The sequence below is a fragment of the Crinia signifera genome, chromosome 4 (genome assembly GCF_055691185.1).
Source record: "Crinia signifera chromosome 4, ASM5569118v1, whole genome shotgun sequence".
In the NCBI taxonomy this organism is placed as follows: domain Eukaryota; kingdom Metazoa; phylum Chordata; class Amphibia; order Anura; family Myobatrachidae; genus Crinia; species Crinia signifera.
Window position 1 is genome coordinate 598,033 of NC_139220.1, and position 20,535 is coordinate 618,567.

Consider the following 20,535-nt stretch of genomic DNA (forward strand, 5'->3'; position numbering starts at 1 on the left):
CTAATAAGCAATGCAAAATGAATCTAATTTGTCGTAAATAGTCTCCATCTGGATTCAATTAAAAGGTAACCTGCAGGGAAAAGTACCTGGCACCGCGTACAGCGACAATTACTGGTCAGGAATGAGCGCTGGATTCTGGCACAATCTCCGCTGAGACCAAATTCTGCTGTATAGAGACCAGAAACGCCAAGAGAGAATAAGCCCCACCAGCAGTTACTGTAGAGGTCAGGGATAGCAGCGCCATATTGTATAAGGGACATGCACCAGTTATGGGAACACGATCAGACGTCCGCCGCCATCTAATATTTCACTCCACACAAGGAATATATTGTACATTTTGTGACCATATCCAATGTTTGTTTCTTTTGTATGGTTTATGTGCAGGCCCCCTGTATTAGTGTAGGGCAGGCATGTCCAACCTGTGGCCCTCCAGCTGCTGTGAAACTACACATCCCAGCATGCCTTGCCATAGTTTACCATTCCCTAATAGCAGAACTATGACAAGGCATGATGGGACTTGTAGTTTCAGCTGGAGGGACATAGTTTGAACATGCCTCTGGGCTCTGTATAAGGCACCGGCAGGTGCTGTAACACTATGTACCAGAATACACCCCGGGACCAGGACTAAGCCTCACCCCAGAATCCGCATCTCGTCCCCAAGTTGTCATTACCCTAACACGACACACAGAAGCAGGAGGTGGAATGTACTTTAATGTTAATTAAGCATCTCATTATAATTTGTATAAATCATTATTGTAATCATAAGTTGAATCCTCGGCCCTTCATGATCCGCAAAGGGAGTCCGAAATACAACAAAACATGAGAATACAATCAGGAAAATCATTAAACGTTTTCAGGAGACCTCACATCACGGCATGACCGCAGGGCTCAATGTGCTCACAGATAACCCGATGCTGGCTGTCCTGCGGACACAACTCTGCGCGGTCTGAGAAACAATTACACAGCTATTGATATACGATTGGCAAGGTGATCTTTTCCTCAGTTCTTCATAAGAGATCTTGCGTCTCCGATTACATAAGGCGATTACGCCATCGGTAGGTCGTGGTGCGCAGCGTATCTGCCAGTCACATGATGATATATCTGTCACAAAGTTACAGAAGATTTAAGTATAAGAAACTGAAATAAATGTTGTTCTGACCTCATTCTATTGGAATAAGGAACATTCTTTAAAATGTTAGTAAAAAAAATTTAGGTACTTATGTAGTATCTGGGCTGCCGATTTTTTGAGGGGACGGTATTCTGTGTCCCCTCGCCACAGGTTTATATCCAACTCCATGCCCACTTGGATAGTAGGGGTATGAAAAGGACCCCTTTTTCCCATTGAATTCCATGTTAAAATGGACTCAGTCCATTTTAACATTGATTCCTATGGAAAAATCGGGTCATCGCATCGCATCCGATGGTCGCATGCGATGCGATGCGATGTACCCGATTTAGAAATCGGCAGCCCAGATACTACATAAGTACCAAAATTTAGCCTCTTCCTAATGTTAAAGCTGTATATGCAATTTATCTAACGTCCCATTGTTATTATTACATGTGTGAGGTGACACCGGGAGCGCGCTTACTGCGCTACTATAGTACGTCCCATTGTTATTATTACATGAGTGTGAGGTGACACCGGGAGCGCGCTTACTGTGTTACTATAGTACGTCCCATTGTTATTATTACATGAGTGTGAGGTGACACCGGGAGCGCGCTTACTGCGTTACTATAGGACGTCCCATTGTTATTATTACATGAGTGTGAGGTGACACCGGGAGCGCGCTTACTGCGCTACTATAGTACGTCCCATTGTTATTATTACATGAGTGTGAGGTGACACCGGGAGCGCGCTTACTGTGTTACTATAGTACGTCCCATTGTTATTATTACATGAGTGTGAGGTGACACCGGGAGCGCGCTTACTGCGTTACTATAGTACGTCCCATTGTTATTATTACATGAGTGAGGTGACACCGGGAGCGCGCTTCCTGTGTTACTATAGGACGTCCCATTGTTATTATTACATGAGTGTGAGGTGACACCGGGAGCGCGCATACTGCATTACTATAGTACGTCCCATTGTTATTATTACATGAGTGTGAGGTGACACCAGGAGCGCGCTTACTGCGTTACTATACTAATCCCATTGTTATTATTAGAGGAGTGTGAGGTCAAACCGGAGCGCGCATACTGCGTTACTATAGTACGTCCCATTGTTATTATTACATGTGTGAGGTGACACCGGTAGAGCGCTTACTGTGTTACTATAGTACGTCCCATTGTTATTATTACATGTGTGAGGTGACACCGGGGGCGCGCTTACTGTGTTACTATAGTACGTCCCATTGTTATTATTACATGAGTGTGAGGGGACACTGGGAGCGCGCTTACTGCGTTACTATAGTACGTCCCATTGTTATTATTACATGAGTGTGAGGTGACACCGGGAGCGCGCTTACTGCGTTACTATAGGACGTCCCATTGTTATTATTACATGTGTGAGGTGACACCGGGAGCGCGCTTCCTGTGTTACTATAGGACGTCCCATTGTTATTATTACATGAGTGTGAGGTGACACCGGGAGCGCGCATACTGCATTACTATAGTACGTCCCATTGTTATTATTACATGAGTGTGAGGTGACACCGGGAGCGCGCTTACTGCGTTACTATACTAATCCCATTGTTATTATTAGAGGAGTGTGAGGTCAAACCGGAGCGCGCATACTGCGTTACTATAGTACGTCCCATTGTTATTATTACATGTGTGAGGTGACACCGGTAGAGCGCTTACTGTGTTACTATAGTACGTCCCATTGTTATTATTACATGTGTGAGGTGACACCGGGGGCGCGCTTACTGTGTTACTATAGGACGTCCCCACTGTTATTATTACATGAGTGTTAGGTGACACCGGGAGTGCGCATACTGCATTACTATAGTACGTCCCATTGTTATTATTACATGAGTGTGAGGGGACACCGGGAGCGCGCTTACTGCGTTACTATAGTACGTCCTATTGTTATTATTACATGAGTGTGAGGTGACACCGGGAGCGCGCTTACTGCATTACTATAGTACGTCCTATTGTTATTATTACATGAGTGTGAGGATACACCGGGAGCGCACTTACTGCGTTACTATAGTACGTCCCATTGTTATTATTACATGTGTGAGGTGACACCAGGAGCGCGCTTACTGCGTTACTATAGTACGTCCCATTGTTATTATTACATGAGTGTGAGGTGACACCGGGAGCACGCTTACTGCGTTACTATAGTACGTCCCATTGTTATTATTACATGTGTGAGGTGACACCAGGAGCGCACTTACTGCGTTACTATAGTACGTCCCATTGTTATTATTACATGTGTGAGGTGACACCGGGAGCGCGCTTACTGCGTTACTATAGTACGTCCCATTGTTATTATTACATGAGTGTGAGGTGACACCGGGAGCGCGCTTACTGCGCTACTATAGTACGTCCCATTGTTATTATTACATGAGTGTGAGGTGACACCGGGAGCGCGCTTACTGCGTTACTATAGTACGTCCCATTGTTATTATTACATGTGTGAGGTGACACCGGGAGTGCGCTTACTGCGTTACTATAGTACGTCCTATTGTTATTATTACATGAGTGTGAGGTGACACCGGGAGCGCGCTTACTGTGTTACTATAGTACGTCCTATTGTTATTATTACATGAGTGAGGTGACACCAGGAGCGCGCTTACTGCGTTACTATAGTACGTCCCATTGTTATTATTACATGTGTGAGGTGACACCGGGAGCGCGCTTACTGCGTTACTATAGTACGTCCTATTGTTATTATTACATGAGTGTGAGGTGACACCGGGAGCGCGCTTACTGCGTTACTATAGTACGTCCCATTGTTATTATTACATGTGTGAGGTGACACCGGGAGCGCGCTTACTGCGTTACTATAGTACGTCCTATTGTTATTATTACATGAGTGTGAGGTGACACCGGGAGCGCGCTTACTGCGTTACTATAGTACGTCCTATTGTTATTATTACATGAGTGAGGTGACACCAGGAGCGCGCTTACTGCATTACTATAGTACGTCCTATTGTTATTATTACATGAGTGTGAGGGGACACCGGGAGCGCGCTTACTGCGTTACTATAGTACGTCCCATTGTTATTATTACATGAGTGTGAGGTGACACCAGGAGCGCGCTTACTGCGTTACTATAGTACGTCCCATTGTTATTATTACATGAGTGTGAGGATACACCGGGAGTGCGCTTACTGTGTTACTATAGTACGTCGCATTGTTATTATTACATGAGTGTGAGGTGACACCGGGAGCGCACTTACTGCGTTACTATAGTACGTCCCATTGTTATTATTACATGTATGAGGTGACACCAGGAGCGTGCTTACTGCGTTACTATAGTACGTCCCATTGTTATTATTACATGTGTGAGGTGACACCAGGAGCGCGCTTACTGCGTTACTATAGTACGTCCCATTGTTATTATTACATGTGTGAGGTGACACCGGGAGCGCGCTTACTGCGTTACTATAGTACGTCCCATTGTTATTATTACATGAGTGTGAGGTGACACCGGGAGCGCGCTTACTGCGTTACTATAGTACGTCCCATTGTTATTATTACATGAGTGTGAGGTGACACCGGGAGCGCGCTTACTGCGCTACTATAGTACGTCCCATTGTTATTATTACATGTGTGAGGTGACACCGGGAGCGCGCTTACTGCGTTACTATAGTACGTCCATTTGTTGTTATTATTACATGAGTGTGAGGTGACACCGGGAGCGCGCTTACTGCGTTACTATAGTACGTCCCATTGTTATTATTACATGAGTGTGAGGTGACACCGGGAGCGCGCTTACTGCGTTACTATAGTACGTCCCATTGTTATTATTACATGAGTGTGAGGTGACACCGGGAGCGCGCTTACTGCATTACTATAGTACGTCCCATTGTTATTATTACATGTGTGAGGGGACACTGGGAGCGCGCTTACTGCGTTACTATAGTACGTCCCATTGTTATTATTACATGAGTGTGAGGTGACACCGGGAGCGCGCTTACTGCGTTACTATAGTACGTCCCATTGTTATTATTACATGAGTGTGAGGTGACACCAGGAGCGCGCTTACTGTGTTACTATAGTACGTCCCATTGTTATTATTACATGAGTGTGAGGTGACACCGGGAGCGCGCTTACTGCGTTACTATAGTACGTCCCATTGTTATTATTACATGAGTGTGAGGTGACACTGGGAGTGCGCTTACTGCATTACTATAGTACGTCCCATTGTTATTATTACATGAGTGAGGGGACACTGGGAGCGCGCTTACTGCGTTACTATAGTACGTCCCATTGTTATTATTACATGAGTGTGAGGTGACACCGGGAGCGCGCTTACTGCGTTACTATAGTACGTCCTATTGTTATTATTACATGAGTGTGAGGTGACACCGGGAGCGCGCTTACTGCGTTACTATAGTACGTCCATTTGTTGTTATTACATGAGTGTGAGGTGACACCGGGAGCGCGCTTACTGCGTTACTATAGTACGTCCCATTGTTATTATTACATGAGTGTGAGGTGACACCGGGAGCGCGCTTACTGCGTTACTATAGTACGTCCCATTGTTATTATTACATGTGTGAGGTGACACCGGGAGCGCGCTTACTGCGCTACTATAGTACGTCCCATTGTTATTATTACATGTGTGAGGTGACACCGGGAGTGCGCTTACTGCATTACTATAGTACGTCCCATTGTTATGATTACATGTGTGAGGTGACACCGGGAGTGCGCTTACTGCGTTACTATAGTACGTCCCTTTGTTGTTATTATTACATGAGTGTGAGGTGACACCGGGAGCGCGCTTACTGCGTTACTATAGTACGTCCCATTGTTATTATTACATGAGTGTGAGGTGACACCGGGAGCGCGCTTACTGCGTTACTATAGTACGTCCCATTGTTATTATTACATGAGTGTGAGGTGACACCGGGAGCGCGCTTACTGCGTTACTATAGTACGTCCCATTGTTATTATTACATGAGTGTGAGGGGACACCGGGAGTGCGCTTACTGCGTTACTATAGTACGTCCCATTGTTATTATTACATGAGTGAGGGGACACTGGGAGCGCGCCTACTGCGTTACTTTAGTACGTCCCATTGTTATTATTACATGTGTGAGGTGACACCGAGTGCGCTTACTGCGCTACTATAGTACGTCCCATTGTTATTATTACATGAGTGTGAGGTGACACCGGGAGCGCGCTTACTGCGTTACTATAGTACGTCCCATTGTTATTATTACATGAGTGTTAGGTGACACCGGGAGTGCGCTTACTGCGTTACTATAGTACGTCCTATTGTTATTATTACATGAGTGTGAGGTGACACCGGGAGCGCGCTTACTGCGTTACTATAGTACGTCCTATTGTTGTTATTACATGAGTGTGAGGTGACACCGGGAGCGCGCTTACTGCGTTATTATAGTACGTCCCATTGTTATTATTACATGAGTGTGAGGTGACACCGGGAGCGCGCTTACTGCGTTACTATAGTACGTCCCATTGTTATTATTACATGAGTGTGAGGTGACACCGGGAGCGCGCTTACTGCGTTACTATAGTACGTCCCATTGTTATTATTACATGAGTGTGAGGTGACACCGGGAGCGCGCTTACTGCGTTACTATAGTACGTCCCATTGTTATTATTACATGAGTGTGAGGTGACACCGGGAGCGCGCTTACTGCGTTACTATAGTACGTCCCATTGTTATTATTACATGAGTGAGGTGACACCGGGAGCGCGCTTACTGTGTTACTATAGGACGTCCCATTGTTATTATTACATGAGTGTGAGGATACACCGGGAGCGCGCTTACTGCGTTACTATAGTACGTCCCATTGTTATTATTACATGAGTGTGAGGTGACACCGGGAGCGCGCTTACTGCGTTACTATAGTACGTCCCATTGTTATTATTACATGAGTGTGAGGTGACACCGGGAGCGCGCTTACTGCATTACTATAGTACGTCCTATTGTTGTTATTACATGAGCGTGAGGTGACACCGGGAGCGCGCTTACTGCGTTACTATAGTACGTCCCATTGTTATTATTACATGAGTGTGAGGTGACACCGGGAGCGCGCTTACTGCGTTACTATAGTACGTCCCATTGTTATTATTACATGAGTGTGAGGTGACACCGGGAGTGCGCATACTGCGTTACTATAGTACGTCCCATTGTTATTATTACATGAGTGTGAGGATACCCCGGGAGTGCGCTTACTGCGCTACTATAGTACGTCCCTACATGAGTGTGAGGTGACACCGGGAGCGCGCTTACTGCATTACTATAGTAATCCCATTGTTATTATTACATGTGTGTGAGGTGACACCGGGAGCGCGCTTACTGCGTTACTATAGTACGTCCCATTGTTGTTATTATTACATGAGTGTGAGGTGACACCGGGAGTGCGCTTACTGCGCTACTATAGTACGTCCCTACATGAGTGTGAGGTGACACCGGGAGTGCGCTGACTGCGTTACTATAGTACGTCCCATTGTTATTATTACATGAGTGTGAGGTGACACCGGGAGCGCGCTTACTGCGCTACTATAGTACGTCCCATTGTTATTATTACATGAGTGTGAGGTGACACCAGGAGCGCGCTTACTGCGCTACTATAGTACGTCCCATTGTTATTATTACATGAGTGTGAGGTGACACCAGGAGTGCGCTTACTGCATTACTATAGTACGTCCCATTGTTAATATTACATGTGTGAGGTGACACCGGGAGTGCGCTTACTGCATTACTATAGTACGTCCCATTGTTATTATTACATGTGTGAGGTGACACCGGGAGCGCGCTTACTGCATTACTATAGTACGTCCCCATTGTTATTATTACATGAGTGTGAGGTGACACCGGGTGCGCGCCTACTGCGTTACTATAGTACGTCCCATTGTTATTATTACATGAGTGTGAGGTGACACCGGGAGCGCGCTTACTGCATTACTATAGTACGTCCCATTGTTATTATTACATGAGTGTGAGGTGACACCGGGAGCGCGCTTACTGCGTTACTATAGTACGTCCCATTGTTATTATTACATGAGTGTGAGGTGACACCGGGAGCGCGCTTACTGCATTACTATAGTACGTCCCATTGTTATTATTACATGTGTGAGGTGACACCGGGAGCGCGCTTACTGCGTTACTATAGGATGTCCCATTGTTATTATTACATGTGTGAGGTGACACCAGGAGCGCGCTTACTGCGTTACTATAATACATCCCATTGTTATTATTACATGAGTGTGAGGTGACACCGGGAGCGCGCTTACTGCATTACTATAGTACGTCCCATTGTTATTATTACATGTGTGAGGTGACACCGGGAGCGCGCTTACCGCATTACTATAGTACGTCCCATTGTTATTATTACATGAGTGTGAGGTGACACCGGGAGCGCGCTTACTGCATTACTATAGTACGTCCCATTGTTATTATTACATGTGTGAGGTGACACCGGGAGCGCGCTTACCGCATTACTATAGTACGTCCCATTGTTATTATTACATGTGTGAGGTGACACTGGGAGCGCGCTTACTGCGTTACTATAGTACATCCCATTGTTATTATTACATGTGTGAGGTGACACCGGGAGCGCGCTTACCGCATTACTATAGTACGTCCCATTGTTATTATTACATGTGTGAGGTGACACCGGGAGCGCGCTTACCGCATTACTATAGTACGTCCCATTGTTATTATTACATGAGTGTGAGGTGACACCGGGAGCGCGCTTACCGCATTACTATAGTACGTCCCATTGTTATTATTACATGAGTGTGAGGTGACACCGGGAGCGCGCTTACTGCGTTACTATAGTACGTCCCATTGTTATTATTACATGAGTGTGAGGTGACACCGGGAGCGCGCATACTGCGTTACTATAGCACGTCCCCATTGTTATTATTACATGAGTGTGAGGTGACACCGGGGGCGCGCCTACTGCGTTACTATAGGACGTCCCCACTGTTACCTCACTGTATCTACCCTTTGACTGTCACTTACATATAGGTAAATGTAGGTAAGGATATCTCATGTGTGTGACAATCACCGCTCATGTTTCCAGCTTCCCATCACACCAGCTGCAAATGGCACGCAGCTGGCACCAGACCAGGTATATACTCACAGAGATGGGCACAGCAGGAGCCATGCTGCTGGCACACACAAAGCTTTAATTTCCCTGGCAGCGGGCATCATAATCCAGGTGTGTAGATTACCTGCCCATATCTCCCTAAGCTTTGTAATTATTAAAGCCCTGTGGTATTAGCATTGTCCCTGGCAGTAAATATACAGGTGTCATGATGTAACGAGCGTGGCATCAGTATGTGTGTGCAGCACGGACAAACCTGTCTCTCTATATCTCCTAACAGGGTACTGGCTCCAATGCGGAACAGCTCCGGGGTCAGCCAATCGTCACCCAGCTCCTCCTTCATCAGCGACAGCCACACAAGCGCTTCCTTAGCGCTGCGGATACCCCCAGCTGGTTTGAATCCAACCTGAGACCAGAAACATGATATGATTTACAACGCGTAGAACGGCCTGGAAACACCAAATCCCAATGAGAGAAAACACAGTCTACAAAATGACAGCGGATTGGCTGGAGCTTTGTCTCTCTCTCCTGTGCAGAATGTACTATGCTGCTGTGTAATATGGTCCCGGTTACAGTGGTTATACGCAGCACCATCTCCTAGGGGGGTAATTCAGACCTGATCGCTGGGCTGCACTGACCGCATTCCCCTGCCCGGCTGTGAATGCGATCACAGCTGTACATCACATGGTGTTCGCGCTCGTCTAGACACACTTACATGTGTGAGGTGACACCGGGAGTGCGCTTACTGCGTTACTATAGTACGTCCCTTTGTTGTTATTATTACATGAGTGTGAGGTGACACCGGGATGTGTGCACATGGATGATAGGAGGAGACGTATGCTGTGTATGTGTGCGCATGGATGATAGGAGGAGACGTATGCTGTGTATGTGTGCACATGGATGATAGGAGGAGACGTATGCTGTGTATGTGTGCGCATGGATGATAGGAGGAGACGTATGCTGTGTATGTGTGCACATGGATGATAGGAGGAGACGTATGCTGTGTATGTGTGCACATGGATGATAGGAGACGTATGCTGTGTATGTGTGCACATGGATAATAGGAGGAGACGTATGCTGTGTATGTGTGCGCATGGATAATAGGAGGAGACGTATGCTGTGTATGTGTGCGCATGGATAATAGGAGGAGACGTATGCATGTGTATGTGTGCACATGGATGATAGGAGGAGACGTATGCTGTGTATGTGTGCGCATGGATAATAGGAGGAGACGTATGCTGTGTATGTGTGCGCATGGATGATAGGAGGAGACGTATGCTGTGTATGTGTGCACATGGATGATAGGAGGAGACGTATGCTGTGTATGTGTGCACATGGATGATAGGAGGAGACGTATGCTGTGTATGTGTGCACATGGATGATAGGAGGAGACGTATGCTGTGTATGTGTGCACATGGATGATAGGAGGAGACGTATGCTGTGTATGTGTGCGCATGGATGATGGGAGGAGACGTATGCTGTGTATGTGTGCACATGGATGATAGGAGGAGACGTATGCTGTGTATGTGTGCACATGGATGATAGGAGGAGACGTATGCTGTGTATGTGTGCACATGGATGATAGGAGGAGACGTATGCTGTGTATGTGTGCACATGAATGATAGGAGGAGACGTATGCTGTGTATGTGTGCACATGGATGATAGGAGACGTATGCTGTGTATGTGTGCACATGGATGATAGGAGGAGACGTATGCTGTGTATGTGTGCACATGGATGATAGGAGGAGACGTATGCTGTGTATGTGTGCACATGGATGATAGGAGGAGACGTATGCTGTGTATGTGTGCACATGGATGATAGGAGGAGACGTATGCTGTGTATGTGTGCACATGGATGATAGGAGGAGACGTATGCTGTGTATGTGTGCACATGAATGATAGGAGGAGACGTATGCTGTGTATGTGTGCACATGGATGATAGGAGACGTATGCTGTGTATGTGTGCACATGGATGATAGGAGGAGACGTATGCTGTGTATGTGTGCACATGGATGATAGGAGGAGACGTATGCTGTGTATGTGTGCACATGGATAATAGGAGGAGACGTATGCTGTGTATGTGTGCACATGGATGATAGGAGGAGACGTATGCTGTGTATGTGTGCACATGGATGATAGGAGACGTATGCTGTGTATGTGTGCACATGGATGATAGGAGGAGACGTATGCTGTGTATGTGTGCACATGGATGATAGGAGGAGACGTATGCTGTGTATGTGTGCGCATGGATGATAGGAGGAGACGTATGCTGTGTATGTGTGCGCATGGATGATAGGAGGAGACGTATGCTGTGTATGTGTGCGCATGGATGATAGGAGGAGACGTATGCTGTGTATGTGTGCGCATGGATGATAGGAGGAGACGTATGCTGTGTATGGGTGCGCATGGATGATAGGAGGAGTCGTATGCTGTGTATGTGTGCACATGGATGATAGGAGGAGACGTATGCTGTGTATGTGTGCACATGAATGATAGGAGGAGACGTATGCTGTGTATGTATGCGCATGAATGATAGGAGACGTATGCTGTGTATGTGTGCACATGGATAATAGGAGGAGACGTATGCTGTGTATGTATGCGCATGAATGATAGGAGGAGACGTATGCTTGTGTATGTGTGCACATGGATAATAGGAGGAGACGTATGCTGTGTATGTGTGCACATGGATGATAGGAGGAGACGTATGCTGTGTATGTGTGCACATGGATGATAGGAGGAGACGTATGCTGTGTATGTGTGCGCATGGATGATAGGAGGAGACGTATGCTGTGTATGTGTGCGCATGGATAATAGGAGGAGACGTATGCTTATGTGTGCGCATGGATGATAGGAGGAGACGTATGCTGTGTATGTGTGCACATGGATGATAGGAGGAGACGTATGCTGTGTATGTATGCGCATGAATGATAGGAGGAGACGTATGCTGTGTATGTGTGCGCATGGATGATAGGAGGAGACGTATGCATGTGTATGTGTGCACATGGATAATAGGAGGAGACGTATGCTGTGTATGTGTGCACATGGATAATAGGAGGAGACGTATGCTGTGTATGTGTGCACATGGATGATAGGAGGAGACGTATGCTTGTGTATGTGTGCGCATGGATGATAGGAGGAGACGTATGCTGTGTATGTGTGCACATGAATGATAGGAGGAGACGTATGCTGTGTATGTGTGCACATGAATGATAGGAGGAGACGTATGCTGTGTATGTGTGCACATGGATGATAGGAGGAGACGTATGCTGTGTATGTGTGCACATGGATGATAGGAGGAGACGTATGCTGTGTATATGTGCACATGGATAATAGGAGGAGACGTATGCTGTGTATGTGTGCACATGGATGATAGGAGGAGAGGTATGCTGTATATGTGTGCACATGGATTATAGGAGGAGACGTATGCTGTGTATGTGTGCGCATGGATGATAGGAGGAGACGTATGCTGTGTATGTGTGCGCATGGATGATAGGAGGAGACGTATGCTGTGTATGTGTGCGCATGGATGATAGGAGGAGACGTATGCTGTGTATGTGTGCGCATGGATGATAGGAGGAGACGTATGCTGTGTATGTGTGCACATGGATGATAGGAGACGTATGCTTGTGTATGTGTGCACATGGATAATAGGAGGAGACGTATGCTGTGTATGTGTGCACATGGATGATAGGAGGAGACGTATGCTGTGTATGTGTGCACATGGATGATAGGAGGAGACGTATGCTGTGTATGTGTGCACATGGATGATAGGAGGAGACGTATGCTGTGTATGTGTGCACATGGATGATAGGAGGAGACGTATGCTTGTGTATGTGTGCACATGGATGATAGGAGACGTATGCTTGTGTATGTGTGCACATGGATAATAGGAGGAGACGTATGCTGTGTATGTGTGCACATGGATGATAGGAGGAGACGTATGCTGTGTATGTGTGCACATGGATGATAGGAGGAGACGTATGCTGTGTATGTGTGCACATGGATAATAGGAGGAGACGTATGCTGTGTATGTGTGCACATGGATGATAGGAGGAGACGTATGCTGTGTATGTGTGCACATGGATGATAGGAGGAGACGTATGCTGTGTATGTGTGCACATGGATGATAGGAGGAGACGTATGCTGTGTATGTGTGCACATGGATGATAGGAGGAGACGTATGCTGTGTATGTGTGCACATGGATGATAGGAGGAGACGTATGCTGTGTATGTGTGCACATGGATGATAGGAGGAGACGTATGCTGTGTATGTGTGCGCATGGATGATAGGAGACGTATGCTTGTGTATGTGTGCGCATGGATGATAGGAGACGTATGCTTGTGTATGTGTGCGCATGGATAATAGGAGGAGTCGTCTGCGCGTGTATGTATGCGCATGGATAATAGGAGTCGTGTGTGTGTGTGTGTGTGTGTGGGCATGGATAATAGGAGGAGTCATGCCCAGCCCACACAATAGCAGCGCTTATTAGTACATCACACCCTTAGTGGCGGTCTCTGTACTTCCTGCGCCTACAGGCCATGCCCAGGGTCACACACAATAGCAGCACTTATTAGTACATCACGCCCTTAGTGGCTGTCTCTGTACTTCCTGCGCCTACAGACCATGCCCAGGGTCACACACAATAGTAGCACTTATTAGTACATCCCGCCCTTAGTGGCTGTCTCTGTACTTCCTGCACCTACAGGCCATGCCCAGGGTCACACACAATAGCAGCACTTATTAGTACATCCCGCCCTTAGTGACTGTCTCTGTACTTCCTGCGCCTACAGGCCATGCCCAGGGTCACACACACAATAGCAGCACTTATTAGTACATCCCGCCCTTAGTGGCGGTCTCTGTACTTCCTGCGCCTACAGGCCATGCCCAGGGTCACACACACAATAGCAGCACTTATTAGTACATCACACCCTTAGTGGCTGTCTCTGTACTTCCTGCGCCTACAGGCCATGCCCAGGGTCACACACAATAGCATCACTTATTAGTACATCCCGCCCTTAGTGGCTGTCTCTGTACTTCCTGCGCCTACAGACCATGCCCAGGGTCACACACAATAGTAGCACTTATTAGTACATCCCGCCCTTAGTGACGGTCTCTGTACTTCCTGCACCTACAGGCCATGCCCAGGGTCACACACAATAGCAGCACTTATTAGTACATCCCGCCCTTAGTGGCGGTTTCTGTACTTCCTGCGCCTACAGGCTTTGCCCAGGGTCACACACACAATAGCAGCACTTATTAGTACTATAGCGTCCACATCACCTTGATGCCAGTTTTCCAGTAGTACTCCCGGATTGCCCGCACCATCACCAGCGCCACGGGGTAGTTGGCATTGACCGATTCCTTCCCTGTGGATGTCTTTATGAAATCAGAGCCTACAACAAATTAATGATACAAATTACATCAGGTGACAGGTCTTACGGGCATGGAACACTGACAGTACGGGCGCACATGAGGCAAGTGTGCGGAACCTCGCAGGAGAGATTGAGGAACCGGAGCCATGTAAGGGACATTAAAAAGTTGTGGCCCAAAGGTCACTCAGGAGCGCTGGCTAATAATGATAATGAAAGCCTAATGCAATCAATAGCAAAGGCTTAATGTCTTCGTAATGTAAAATAATAAGAATAGTGATAAATAAAGCTGAGCATTGTTACAGCCCCTTTCTCAGAGGATGTGACCCTCAATCTGAACAAACTGGTATGTATATAATGCAGATAGCATTCCCAGCTTCCCTGTAACGTGGAAGGAGCCATCTGCATTACCTCCTGATCATGTCCCTTACATGTCCCCCCGCCGATCCACGCCGCACCCCCCTCACCTGTGTCCGGGCAGCCTCCAGCTGTGCTGCCCGGACCAGTGACCGCCTCCTCCCTGCACAGCTTCCCTGTAACTGGGAAGGAGCCATCTGCATTACCTCCTGATCATGTCCCTTACATGTCCCCCCGCCGCACCCCCCTCACCTGTGTCCGGGCAGCCTCCAGCTGTGCTGCCCGGACCAGTGACCGCCTGCTCCCTGCACAGCTTCCCTGTAACTGGTATGTATATAATGCAGATAGCATTCCCAGCTTCCCTGTAACGTGGAAGGAGCCATCTGCATTACCTCCTGATCATGTCTCTTACATGTCCCCCCGCCGATCCACGCCGCACCCCCCATCACCTGTGTCCGGGCAGCCTCCAGCTGAGCTGCCCGGACCAGTGACCGCCTGCTCCCTGCACAGCTTCCCTGTAACTGGGAAGGAGCCATCTGCATTACCTCCTGATCATGTCCCCCTGCCGATCCACGCCGCACCACCCTCACCTGTGTCCAGGCAGCCTCCAGCTGTTCTGCCCGGACCAGTGACCGCCTCCTCCCTGCACAGCTTCCCTGTAACTGGGAAGGAGCCATCTGCATTACCTCCTGATCATGTCCCCCTGCCGATCCACGCCGCACCCCCCATCACCTGTGTCCGGGCAGCCTCCAGCTGTGCTGCCCGGACCAGTGACCGCCTGCTCCCTGCACAGCTTCCCTGTAACTGGGAAGGAGCCATCTGCATTACCTCCTGATCATGTCCCTTACATGTCCCCCCGCCGCACCACCCTCACCTGTGTCCAGGCAGCCTCCGGCTGTGCTGCCCGCCCAGTGACCTCCTCCCTGCACAGCTTCCGGGTGCAGGGAGGAGGAAACAGAGCACCCTCACAGCGGGAAAGGGTCCAGGGAGGGAGGGGGGACCCGCAGCACACCGCCGGTCATCGCTTTTGCATTACTAATCGCATATGTTACTGCATATGCGATTATTAACAGTGCAAATGCCGTCGATGTGCGGCGGGGGTTATTAGAGAATCCCGCCCAGCGTAAGCACTTATAGAGTTTCTCCAAAATAATATTCAAGGCCGTATCCTTATAATTACCAGTCCCGCATACGGAGTGTGTTATCTCCTGTGGCCCTGTATTATTGTACTGTCCTAGGTCTTTATATCCAATGTAGACAGTGTCCAGAATTGTATCCTCCCTCTGTTTACCAGAGCTGCGCTCCGAACAAATGAGCGGTGAAAGTCTGCAGCCACAAGGAGTTCCCTGTCATGGCAACAAGCTGTCACGGCAACAAGCTGTATAATCAGCAGCAGAATAAATGATATGCGGAAACCTGGACCATACAGCCCAAAGCGCGTTTCTCCACCTATGATCTACACGTCGGGTGCTTCCTCAGTTGCGCTGTATTGGCGTCTGCCTCCGGTTTTTATACACGTCCCGTTTGCGGGGTTTGAGTATGCCGCAATTCCGGGTTTGCGGCGCACGCCTCACTTTCAGCTCTCCTCTTTACAGCTTCCAGTGGCCATCTTTAATTATGCGCTCCAGGCCTCATTTTGAAGACCAACATGACGTGGCCTCACCCCGGCCATCTTAAATATGTGTTTAAAGGGCATCTTCCCGCAGCCATCTCTATTCTGCTCTCCAAGCCTCGTTTTCAGATTAGATACCCACCACAGATCGTAGGAGCTTCACCCTCCACTTCGCTCCGGCGTTTGTACACCGGAGGCTGAGCTCCCCTGCTGCCCCAACCGCTAGTCACAGCAGTGACCACAGGCGGTAGGCTTGGGGATGTTGTCAGCGGCTTGGGAGGACTCGGGCGCCTGAACTCCAGAGCGCTCCCGAGCCACCCCAAACTTCCCAGAGCCTGCCTCCTACGTCACTGAGGTAAAGTGATTGGCGGCTGGCGAAGCGGCAGGGGAGCTTTTGCATGCGATCGCTGGAGCCGAGATGATGAGGGGGTTGGGGGGTGTGGCTGGGCTACTCTAGAGGTGGTGCGCCAGTGGTGCACACCTGGACACCACTGGCGCACACCTATTGCATATTAGTGGTATGCCCAGAAATTTTCCAGCGGCAGTGCAGCCACTTCCGGGCATACCCCCCAAGGGGTTAATAAATCTACAATCTACTTGTAGGCGAATGGCACTCACAATCCACTCATTGACACATGCTGGGGTATTAATCCCAGGCTCCAGGTCCATGCACAGTCCAGGGCCACCAATATCATTTGTAGAAAGAAGAACTCACCAGACTTTTCTTTGAAAAAATAACATAGTCTTTATCTTACGTCATCATGTCATCAGTTAGTATGTCGACGTTTCGGGCAACCAGTGCCCTTCCTCAAGACAAGACACCAGAGGCAGCAGGTAAACACTAAAACTGGGCTCAACCTTTATATACCTATGCTCCCAGCTGAAACAAACAATCCCTCAATCAGGGCACAAGAAACTCTAAACGGCATCAATAACCACCTCAAACTCACTAGTGGGCGATTACTGAATAGTCCCACTCTGAGTCACAGCAGTATTGTAAAATAGTGTTCATTTGTATAAACACAGTGGCGTGCGTTCCACTGCAGGTGGAACGCACAGCCATGACACCGGATTGCTTCCGGGTCACGTGGTGCGGGCCGTGAGTATTAGCTTGATGCGCTCCCTCTCGCCGTCAATCATCATGACTCGGCGCCGGCGTTGCTATAGATACATAGACGCTGCCGGGAGTTTACATGTTTTATCATTTTATATAAAATACCAATGAAAGATAGAAAGAGAGAAGAATAAATCTTTAATGAAAGGACTTTAAAAGGCGAGTAAAATATGTGAAACATAAGTGAAAAAACAAAACAAACCATCACCAAGATTGTTTACTACCTCATATGATGATTCTCAAACTGAAGTCACAGGGGGATCCCAGGCAGCTACCATCCGACTGGACCGTCGGTCTGGGCCGGTGGCAACCCCACGGGACTGCAGTTATAAGAGTCAGTGTGGCACTTTTACATATAACTACAACCTAGGAGTCTCCCAGAGCAAGTTGTACACCTGATTACTCCAAAAAAATACTGAGGCAGTTCTTTTTATTAAGTCCCCTGGGCGAGACTGTATCCAGGTGGTGTATCCAAAATGCTTTAGTCCAGGGTCCAACTTCTCCACGATGCGCCTCTTTAGGATATACCGGTCCAGAAGTAAAATGAAGCACGCTTAACGCATTTCGGAATAGTGTTCCTTCATCAGAACTGCATGCTTCTGGACCGGTATATCCTAGAGGCGCATCGTGGAGAAGTTGGACCCTGGACTGTGGCTCTCCGTTCCGGATCGGGTAACCCAGACTAGAGGACTATTACACCACCTGCATGCTGCTTTGCCTTGTGGAATACTTGTCTCATGCTTTTCTATGGGTCACTTCATTGTAAGTGTACCTTATGTATTCAAATTCTGCACTATGTCCTGTTCTATTGTGTCTCCCCTGCTTATTTAATAGGGGAGGAAAAGAGACCCTTTGTGCCAGTTACATGACCATCCAGCTATTGATCAAAATTAAGCTGTTTGTGGTTTGTTTTAATTGTACGAGGTCTGATTTATCTCTAATATAGCTACCTTTGAGCGCTATCTATCACATACACACACACACACACACACACATATATATATATATAGAAGTTGAAGTAGTTCAAAACGGCACTCAGGTACATGTAGGAAAGAGTGGTGCAAGGTCCACAATGGATAATGATAAACAGCACTTACCTATCCTGGGAACCAGGGTAGGAAACAGACCAGCACTCACGAAGTTTGAAGTGAAGAAAAAGGTGTATTGAATAATTCAAAGCATTATACAAAGTACAGTGCAGACGGTGGAGGATCTGCATATAATGCAAGGAAAGTTTGAGCGGCGTGGCTACAGGTGTAAAGACTTAGAGGCAATTAAAAACATAGTTTTGCAGACACCTAGAGATGTGTTAAACCCTATAGCTAAGGATACTTCGGGTCAGTCCAAAATACCTTGGGTCCACCAATTTGCCATCAATAGACCAGTTGTCACCAAATGGGTTAAACAATATTGGCCTGTAATCACGTCTGATAAGGATTTACCAAGCTTAAACGGAATGCAGATTATGCCAGCATACAAGAGGGGGAGGAATTTAAAGTGAACTTACTAAAAAAGCAGCCCATTTACACTTTTTGTCCATACTTGCCTACCTGACCCTCTCCAGGAGGACACAATGCTCTGCTCCTGGACTTCCCTGGTAATGTAGGATTACCAGCACCTGTGGTGAAACACCTTTACCTAGCTCCCCACAGGTGATGGCAATCCTACAGAGAAGTCCAGAAACAGAGCATTTTCTCCCGCATGGAGGGTCAGGTAGGCAAGCATGTTTTTGTCACGCCCGGTGGGGTGTTATAGGTGTGTGGAGTGTACCACTTGTAGGTCACTACTTGTGGGGAATTTTATCAGTCACCCCCACACCGGATGCAAGATCCCTATAAAATTTGCTGTGACCAGTTCAGCCAGATTCGTTGTGTATGTTCTGTCTTGCCCATGTGGTTTGTACTACGCGGGCAAGACAGAATGTCAATTTAAAGAACGCATGGCAAATCATCGCCATGCAATCAGGTTGGCATTGTCTAGTGGCACAAGCGATTTTGTTTTGTTGGGGCATGGGATAGCCAGTTTGCGGTCAAAAATTATTGCCCATATACCTATTTCTACAAGAGGGGGTAACAGGGGGAAGCTTTTTCTCCAAGCTGAATCCAATTGAATTTTTTTCCCTGACACAATTGCACCCAGAGGATTAAACGAGCAGCATGTTTTGCATAGCTTCCTGTGATTCTCCCTCATTGGGATTGGATAGTCATATCAGTATGTGTACTTTATTACTTGTATTAGTATAATAACGGTTGTGATCATTATATTCCATGTGAGGTTTGTTTATGCAAATATTCATACTGAAGCAGGCTACGTTTTTTCATTAGTATATTTTAACTGTGTTTGTATACTTTCATAAATACATGAATGGATGTGTTTTTTACAGTTACTATGGTGACAGCATCCTGTAGCCTCTGGTTCCAGATAGCGCAGATGTCATCAGGCAGCGCACTGAATCGATAGATAGATATATAGATAGATATATAGAATCCAGGGATCTGCACTCACATCCGGCCGGTTGAGGAATAGGGGTGCTCCTTAAAGAATCCAAGTTCCATGATATAGTAACAGTTCCAGTATAACCAGAAAGGGCACTCACCACCATTTGCAGGTAAAAATGCTTTTTAATCACAGGGCGTCATTATAATCCGTGTCGATGTTTCAACCCCTTAGGGCCGTTTTCAAGACAAGCCAAAAAATTTCAGTGTGTCAGCAAAGCACGCCAAGCATACACTGATACTGCAATGGGGGTCATATATGCCATGGCCAATCACTAATCAGTATCTGTTATTAGTATAATGCATAACAGCCTTGTTTGGACAGGTGTCAGTCCTGCAGCATAATCACAACAGACACTAGCAGCTATGCTTGTATCATGTCACCCAGCA

At 47.4% G+C, this 20,535-nt stretch overlaps 1 protein-coding gene across 1 annotated transcript in view; it reads right to left on the bottom strand.

Annotated features, from left to right (window-relative positions):
- Nucleotides 1–691: 691 nt before the first annotated feature.
- DERA (deoxyribose-phosphate aldolase) overlaps nt 692–20,535 on the bottom strand; it is a 125,045-nt gene continuing 105,201 nt past the window's right edge. Inside the window, exons 7-9 of the mRNA XM_083180713.1 lie at nt 14,479–14,591; nt 9,454–9,603; nt 692–1,101 (exon numbers count right to left, since the gene is read on the bottom strand). Coding sequence (XP_083036839.1) covers nt 1,045–1,101; nt 9,454–9,603; nt 14,479–14,591 — 320 coding nt within the window. The 3' untranslated portion in view covers nt 692–1,044. The remainder of the gene's footprint in view (nt 1,102–9,453; nt 9,604–14,478; nt 14,592–20,535) is intronic.